Source organism: Triturus cristatus, chromosome 3_1 (assembly GCF_964204655.1).
Source record: "Triturus cristatus chromosome 3_1, aTriCri1.1, whole genome shotgun sequence".
NCBI classification, from domain to species: Eukaryota; Metazoa; Chordata; class Amphibia; order Caudata; family Salamandridae; genus Triturus; species Triturus cristatus.
The window spans coordinates 223,056,768-223,065,331 of record NC_140583.1 but is presented as its reverse complement, the minus strand read 5'-3'; the positions used below and the strand labels follow the sequence as shown (position 1 = coordinate 223,065,331).

The 8,564-nt window shown below is 44.5% G+C and overlaps 1 protein-coding gene across 1 annotated transcript; it reads left to right on the top strand.

The window, feature by feature from the left end:
- The first annotated feature begins 830 nt into the window (after nt 1-830).
- On the top strand, nt 831-5,405 carry LOC146859968 (zinc finger MYM-type protein 1-like). The gene is made up of 2 exons (XM_085643724.1): nt 831-2,877; nt 4,999-5,405. Exon 1 carries the CDS (start codon nt 856-858, stop codon nt 2,836-2,838), a length of 1,983 nt encoding a protein of 660 aa, XP_085499850.1. The 5' UTR covers nt 831-855; the 3' UTR covers nt 2,839-2,877; nt 4,999-5,405.
- Nucleotides 5,406-8,564: the final 3,159 nt, after the last annotated feature.

The window sequence follows — 8,564 nt, the reverse complement described above, 5'->3', positions numbered from 1 at the left end:
TTGCCTCTTCAGGGACCTTACAATGAGAATGATGTCTGGACCTCAGAGGATGCAGGTTTTTGCACTCAATTCATTCCTTCTAATCTGGTAACTGTTTCTAGGGCAGTGATGGGACCTCTTTCCCTGGCAGTCACTTTCTCCTTATTTTCAAAGCCTCCAATAGATTCATCTGATGTCTAGGAAAAAATTGGAGCGTTATGTTTTTTCCCCACAGTCTTTGTTTCATTACCCTACTGTTTCAAAAATAAATTGTTATCTTTTCATTTTCAGCACCTGACAACCTGAAACATTACCGCATTTTGGGGCAATTTTCCAGCAAACAACAAGAGGACCCCAACCTCCTTTGCTGCTCTCTCACCCGACCCCGGCTACAACCCAGCAAACACCAGTGTTAAAGGTAAGGCAACTGATGCTATATATTTTTTTACATCGTAGTTAGAGCATGTATGTCATGTGGTCACTCTCAAGGCCCTCAAGCAGTGTCTTTCAGTGCCTCCAGCAACACTATGGCACAGAGAGGCAGGAGGCAGTACGGCTCTATTTTTAGCAGTCATTTGAGATGTATTAGGATAATGCACAATATATATGTATAATGTATTTATACTGAAATTTGATATTATTGCACTGCACCTTATACGTTGTACTTTGATTATTGACAGGTTTCTTTAATATATATATATATATATATATATTGGTAAGGCCAGCAACACCCGACACCCCATCATGAATACAGTACAAGAGCTGATTACAAAGTCATTCCAGTCACGGCCACTTGAACGAAAACTGAAGTTAAAAGAATTGGGACCTCATCAGCCTGAAATAAACCTACAGCAAACTACCCAGGACAGAGGAAAAATGTCAAAACGTACATTCTCAAATGCCTGGTACACAAAAGCTGATTGGCTTACAGGCTGCCCTATACGCAATTCTCTGTTCTGCTTCCCCTGCTTGCTGTTTGGCGGTGACTTTTCTTGGACACGGCAAGGAATGGTCGACCTGAAGCACATCGCTGAAAAAATAAAGAAGCATGCGCTCACAAGAAATCATCTGGAAAACCTGACAAGACTGGGAATGTTGGGGGAAGACGCACCAATTGAGCAGCAGATAAATGATGCGTATCGCAAATCCATTCAAAAACACAATGAAGCTGTGGATAAGAACAGACAAAATCTATCCAAGATCATTGATTGCATTCGTTTCTGTGGTGCTTTCGAACTGGCATTGCGAGGCCATGATGAATCGGAAACTTCCTCAAAACCTGGGATCTTCCGAGGCCTAGTGGATTTAATGTCAACCATAGACCAGGATTTGGAAAGACATTTAGCACATGCTACAGTCTTTAAGGGCACCTCTAATACAATACAAAATGAACTCCTTGACTGTATGCTCGAAATTATAAGAAGCCATATTGTGCAAGAGTTGCGAAACACAGACTTTGTGGCTATTCAGGCTGATGACACCACTGATGTGTCCACTCAAACACAGTCCGTGTTAGTGTTTCGGTACCTTGACAGTGACAGAAACATTGTGGAAAGATTTTATGGCTTCACGCATTTAAGTGACTCTAGTGCAGCAACCATCACTGAAGCAATACTGTGTCAACTGGACTTAATTTTCCCGGACCTGCCTCAAAAACAAAAGCTTATCGCACAAAGCTATGACGGTGCATCCGTAATGAGTGGGAGCCTTAGTGGAGTTCAGAAGAGAATTCGAGATGTGTACCCTAATGCTCATTTTGTGCACTGTTACGCCCACCAACTCAATCTTATTATGCAACAGGCGGTATCAAAGATCAGAGAGACACGAGTCTTCTTTCAGGATATCGGAGGCATAGCAGCATTCTTCACACGTTCCCCCAAAAGAACAGAAGCCCTTCATGAGATTGTGGACAAAAGCGTACCAAGGGGATCCTCAACTCGTTGGAACTTTCACATTCGTACAGTCAACTTAATCTTTGAACAGAGGGAGGGCCTTGAGAAATGTTTTGTCGCCATAGCATCCAGAGCAGACTTTGATCACACAAGTCAGAATGAAGCCCATGGCTTTATTAGAACACTACAAGACAAAGAGTTTCAGTTCTTACTGTTTTTATTTCATGACATAATGATTCCTGTTGATGTGTTATACGATCAGTTGCAAAGAAAAGACCTAGATACTGTCTCTGTGAAAGCCAATACATCTGCATTTGTACAACAGATTATGAAAGTGAGAGATGGGGTTGAAGATTTAGAGAGCAAACTGCCGCAGCATTCTGTTTTTGCAAACCGCAGACAAAACATCACCTCTCTGGTTCGAATTGGAAAGGAGATATGTGACATTGTAATTGTGCAGGCGAAAGAACGCTTTTCGTTCACAAAACATTTGGTGAGTGCGACTTTATTGCAAGGTAAAGAGTTTGCACAATATGATGAATCCTTCCCTGAGCGTGCTCTGAATCAGGCTGTGGAAGCGTATCCTATGCTCAAAAAAGAGCAGCTGAGAACTGAGTTAACTGTACTCTACGGAATGCCTGTGTACCGGAAGGCCACAAGCGCCTTGACTTTGCTGAGTTTAATTCATAAACTGCATATGGAAAACTCACTTACAGAGACAGTGACTTTACTAAAAATTGTGATTACGACTCCAATGACAACAGTAGAAGCTGAACGATGTTTTTCAGCCTTAAAGCGCATAAAGACATTCCTCAGGAACACCATGCTAGAGGAAAGACTAAATGCTTTGGCGATGCTATCTGTAGAGAGCAAGCTAGTCCAAAAGATACCGGACTTCAACATGAAAGTAATTGACAAGTTTGCTACACTGAAAGAGAGACGTGCGGATTTCATCTACAAAAAGTGAATGCTGCTACTTGTTTGAATACAAAAAATTCTGATTGAGGTAAGAAATGCATTGTTATCTCTGTTTTTAAAAGTTTTGTAGTGTTTGTTCTATTTGGAGACTACACAGATTTGCTCACCTTTGTTCACTGGCCGGACCTGTCTCCCGCAGGGTGAACGATTCGTTGCTTGTGTTGCCTATCAAACCTTTCCCCTTGGCAAATTGCGAAAACCTTTATACCAGTGGTTCCCAAACTGTTTACTCCTGAGGACCCCAATTGAGTCACCACTGGAAGCCGGGGACCCCCAAGCAATTTGTATGACTTAAATTTCAAACATTAAAACAGTAATTCGAAAACAATAAACACACGTGTGCACACAAAACGGATACTCGAATTACTAAGGATTTTAGTATTTTATATTGAAAGAATTAGCAAAAAACAGGAGGGTTAGCGCTGCATCTCCATGACTAACTTTTAAATGGTTGGTTTTATTTCGCAGTATGAGACTCCTGCCAGGGCCAGACTGGAAACCCAAAGCAGCCCAGGCAAATGTTTGCAGACCAGTCCCCATACAGTGCACACCTAGTGCAGTGAGTGCGCCTGACCACTACAAAGGGGGCTTTGGGAGGCTCTCCCCCCAAGACAATTTAGGAAACAATGGTGCAGTCTACAACAAATGTATCATTATATATTGAATTGTATCAGCTTTTAAAGAGTAGTAAATGATGACCTTACTATGCACCAGGATATGACAATCTTTGTTGGGGTTCTTCAATGATTCCCATATTATCCTCCTCCAACAGTGCCTCATCTCTCCATAGCCCCTCTGTCACATGTATTTAATTTGTTTTATAACATCTCTCATACCATTGAAGGATGTCAGAGCACCTTAAATCACACACATATAGGGGCTGATTTACAAGCCCCTTGCGCCACAGGTGCGTCACAAAAAGTGATGCACCAGTGACGCATTTTAGTGCCCCATATTTCCAAGGCAGGAAAAGCAACCCTGCGTGACTTTTACTGGTCTTGTAAATATGGCCCAATTGCACACAGCACTTTACGTGAAAGGGACGTTCCATGAGTGTTGCTGTGGGTGTTCCCACGCATAACCCATGGAACCAGACACATTTCCAGATTTACGAGGAATCGTAAATCTGGAAATGTGTCTGAATGCTACGCCACCCCAGGGGAGGCGTAGGGAGGGGCAACTTGGAGAAATTTATTAATTTCTCCTCTTTCTATGCATGTTGCATTCTGCAGCACGCATAGAAACAGGATATTACCTCTGGTGATTGCTTATGTACAGGAAGGTGTCCCTTCCTGCACATAAACAATCAGTAAAACAATGACGTTTTGCAAGTTCTATGTGTGCTAATGCAGCACACTTAGAAGTTGAAAAACGCCATTTCTGATTGTTTACATGCAGGAAGGGTTACTTCCTGCACATAAACAATCTCCCCACGACACAGGCATCCTTGCACCATGGTGCAAATGTGCCTGTGCAGGCGTATGGCAGCAGTTTGTGCGCCAGCACAGGGGGAAGCACAGAGATGCAACATATTGTTGTAAATATGTCGCATCCCTGTGCTTCGAAAGTGACTCAGTGCGGCGCAGCCAAATGGCTTGCGACACACACAGTCAATTTTCTTGCAAATCTGCCCCATGGAGACAATGATTCATACGTGTAAATCAGTGTATAGAAAATGTTACATAAGGCAAATGCGACTACAGGGTGTAGGATTCACATGTTATTCATACTGGTAGGCATTTTTAAAGAGTGCTTGGTCTGGAGAAGCACAAACTCAGGATTCAGAACATAACAGTGGTTAGCATTGACTTTAACAATAAAAATGTATTTCCACCCAAATAAACCTTTTTAGCAGGATTAGGATAATGAAAGACTTGAAACAAACATATGTTTCTAACTTGTATCATGCAGCTTGCAAGCAGCTCTTTGATGACAGTTTATAGGTCACTGTGCTAGATTACTATTGTCACTTATGAACTGCACAGTAACAAAAGAATCTGTGACTAAAGCAGTAACCCACTAACCTAGGCACATAAAAAATGTTTTTCAAAATGCATGGTACACGTTCTTTGCAGTAGGCATATTAACCCTCTGTGCTACATTAGATAAGTCAAAGCTGCCACTTGACACAACTCTCATCTCTCTCCAGCAGGTACATTAATCACCGACGTAATCTTGACACTTTTATTGTTGCTGGAAAACTGCTGATTCTACAAGGAACTTTTTTGTGCTTTTAAAATTACTGCCTGAGGACCCCCCTGGGAATGTGACCACAGTTTGGGAAACACTGCTTTATACCATTTATATTTGGGGTACTTGCGTGGACCTATGTGAAGTGTGTGTACAAAGTTCAGCTCAACCAGAATCACGGTAACAGCGCATTGCGCTGCCTCTTTTATATTCAGTATATTGTAAGACTGTTTTTCTTCCCCCGCCTTTCCTTGTTTTGTTTCCCTGTTTTCCCCTTGCTTGCCATTCGTTACTCTAGAGTCTAATATTCAGTATGTTGTAAGACTGTTTTTCTTCCCCCGCCTTTCCTTGTTTTGTTTCCCTGTTTTCCCCTTGCGTGCCATTCGTTACTCTAGAGTCTATTCTAATAGAGTCGGAAGGCCGTAGGGGAAGACTGTGGACTTTTCTTCAAGTTCCTGACGCTCCTGCGGAACGAGCCTGGCAACCATTACACTGCTGTGCAACTTCTTCTACTCTTAGAGCTGAGATTTCCATGAGTCTTATAGTCTGAATTCAGCACCTGAGCATAATAGGACAGAATGTATGAAGCTCTGTGGTAATACTGAATAAGCAGCTACCTATGTTATGCCATCTATTAATGTAATAACTGCACTTTCACAATTGCTTTATTAACCTTCCTGCTTTCTCAAATTTGCTTGAAAATGCACGATTTTTCTTCTTTTTTTCCAAAATTTTCTTGGGGGGGGTAATCCCCCCAAACCCCCCTTTTGGGGTTCGGGCTCGCGAGCTGCGCTCGCTCGCTACGGTGCTGTATGCTAATTCGGTTGCGCCCCACCACTTTCTAATCTCACCCACCGCCCCTGCCACACCAGTCTCTGGAGAGACGTGTTCGGTTCCACGATGACGATCAAAATGCAGGAAGCCTCTCACGAGTGATATGGAAATGAAGTATGAAAAAATGTTTCACTCGGCAGTATTTACTGTAAGCTTTGTTTCCTCGCCTAAGAACTGTCTGACATCTCTTGCATCGATTTTTTGCACAGACGCAAATATATCTCAGGATCATTGATTTTACAGTGAAGAGAGACATCAACACTACGGTGCTATATGTCACTTCTTCATCTAATCATGTTCAAAACATGACAGCTGCAGATAAAACCAAACAGAGCTGGAAGAACAGGTATAAAAGTTCATTTACTTACAATTTTTCTTTGAAATCCCCGCCGGGTTTGCATCCTGTTATATGGCGGTGTTGTTTCATTGCACAGACTGGTCATTCAGATAAAGACGGGGTTGGTTCTCCGACAATGCAGCATATATTGCGCCTGCTTATGACATACTGTGTTGGGAAGCAGCATTGGTCTCCACAGCGGCGTGGCGTTGGTTGTCAGCACCCGGCCTCTGCAAGGCAAGTACTGCGCCCCCTAACCCGTGGACCGATAGCACTTACTGGCGCAAAACTTTAAAAGAAAAAAATAGTAATGCAAATTATTTCCTTTTAAAATTTGGCGCCGCCTAAGAATTTTGCTCCTGGGGCAACCGCCCCTGTGACGCACCCCTCCCCCTCACCCCTGGCGCCCCCAAAGCTACGCCACCTCTTCTCTGGCTAGCAATAAAACAAGGATCAGCCATGTACAAGTATCTTTATGACCAATCACTGGGCTAATGCAGCAATCTAGGGCAAGCAGCCGGATGAGCTTACAACTGGTCGCAAATGTGTATGTGCAGACTGCATACTGACTGCTCAATGGCCAGTTCAGCATCTTTCATAGCGACTGGTGTACTATTCAGTTGCATTGCAAAATGCCCATTCGCAGGAGGTCGTCAACCTTCTGCATCGTGACTATTGATGGGGCAGGAGGCTATTTGTGAACCCTGGTCATTGACTGCAAATGCATGGATGGCGTCCGTCCCACATGGGGCAGCAGGCCACCATCCCTTCATTCACATTCCAAATGATTATTTTTTCTTTAAAGCAGCATGTGTTCCTTTTTAGATCTCACCTACAGACAACTTTAGCTTCCTTTTGTTGAGCACTTATTGTCACTAATACCATAGTGTAAATACATATAGGGGTATATTCACAAGAACGTGTGATAACTACCGCAAGAGTAGCTTAACGCAACTCTCAACATCGCACCCTTACGCGGGAAAATTACGCTGTGCCAACCAAGTATTCACAACACGGCGGTAGAATGCGATAGTCACCAGATAACGCGTCAAATGGCCGCCCAAAATTAAATGCCACGCCGCAAAAATGCGCAACGTGAACGTAAAAAAATCATGTGATGAGGCCAATCACGTTCCAAAAAGTAGCGAAAACCAGCCACAGGCCTGCAAATCCCACGCGTCTGGCGGGAAAATACACCACAGAACCACAGAAACAACACACCAGAAGCAAGCCAAAGCACGTAGCAACATGGATGCACCCTGACCCAGCGCACAGGCCAACTTGAACCCCACAACCCCCACAGATCACCAGCAAGGAACAACGGGGTCAGGGAAGGCCAAGGAGAAGAGGGAGAGGAAGACGGGGTGCAGATCGCAGGAAAACAAGACCTGCGTCACGAAGGTGACAGAACACTACCAGCAACTGACCTACAAGCAGACCACCTGGAATGCAGTCGGAGGGCCGAGGAGGCCAATCTAGGAGGCCAAGAGGCACCAGCATGACGTGACAACCTAAACCAGGCACAAACCCGCTGCCAACAGGAAGGCAGCAACGGCGACAGGAGGTGGAAGTCCTGTGCCACAGGAGGAGCTGGAGGAAACCGAAGCCACAGTCATCAGTGTGGAGGCGGTGCAAGTAGTAGGGAGTACGGACACAGCTCGAGAGGACCTGACACAACATCAACAGGGAGAGTAAAGAACAAGGACTTGGAGGACGTGGGGAGATGGGCACAATTGCACACATGCACAACGAGGTGTAGCACACTGCACACCCACAATTACCTAGGATCATGTCCCTGATCCCCTTGGGACACTGCAGCACACACACATAGCAAGAACGGCACACCTACATTGACGACAATGTGGTACAATGCGCATAGCCGACACTGCAGAACAGAGGACACAACTGGCTCCGCACATGCACAGAAACATGCCCACTACATCTGACAGAGCTGGAAACTGTGAAATGGAAATGTACACGTAAGACCTCACATCCGTCATGTAGTCCAAATGTACACTCTCCCGCAGAATAATCCAGCACCTCCCAAACAGTTACAATGTACATTGTCATACAGTCAGCATGTAAACCAGAACAATGCGCCAACATACATGTCAACACAATGTCAACATGCATCTCCCCTCCACATTGTAGAGGGGTACACAACACCTCCAGCAGAGTACAGAAGACAACACATCTGTGATGCTGTAGAGGACCACCACACCTTTGACACTGATGCCCTACAACAGCCAATGGATATCCCACGCAACCCACCACCAGGACCCGGGCAGCCAAGCGACTCAGAGGTGAACACAAAGCCTGCAACAGACCACACGGCAGGAAGAACCCACAAGCAC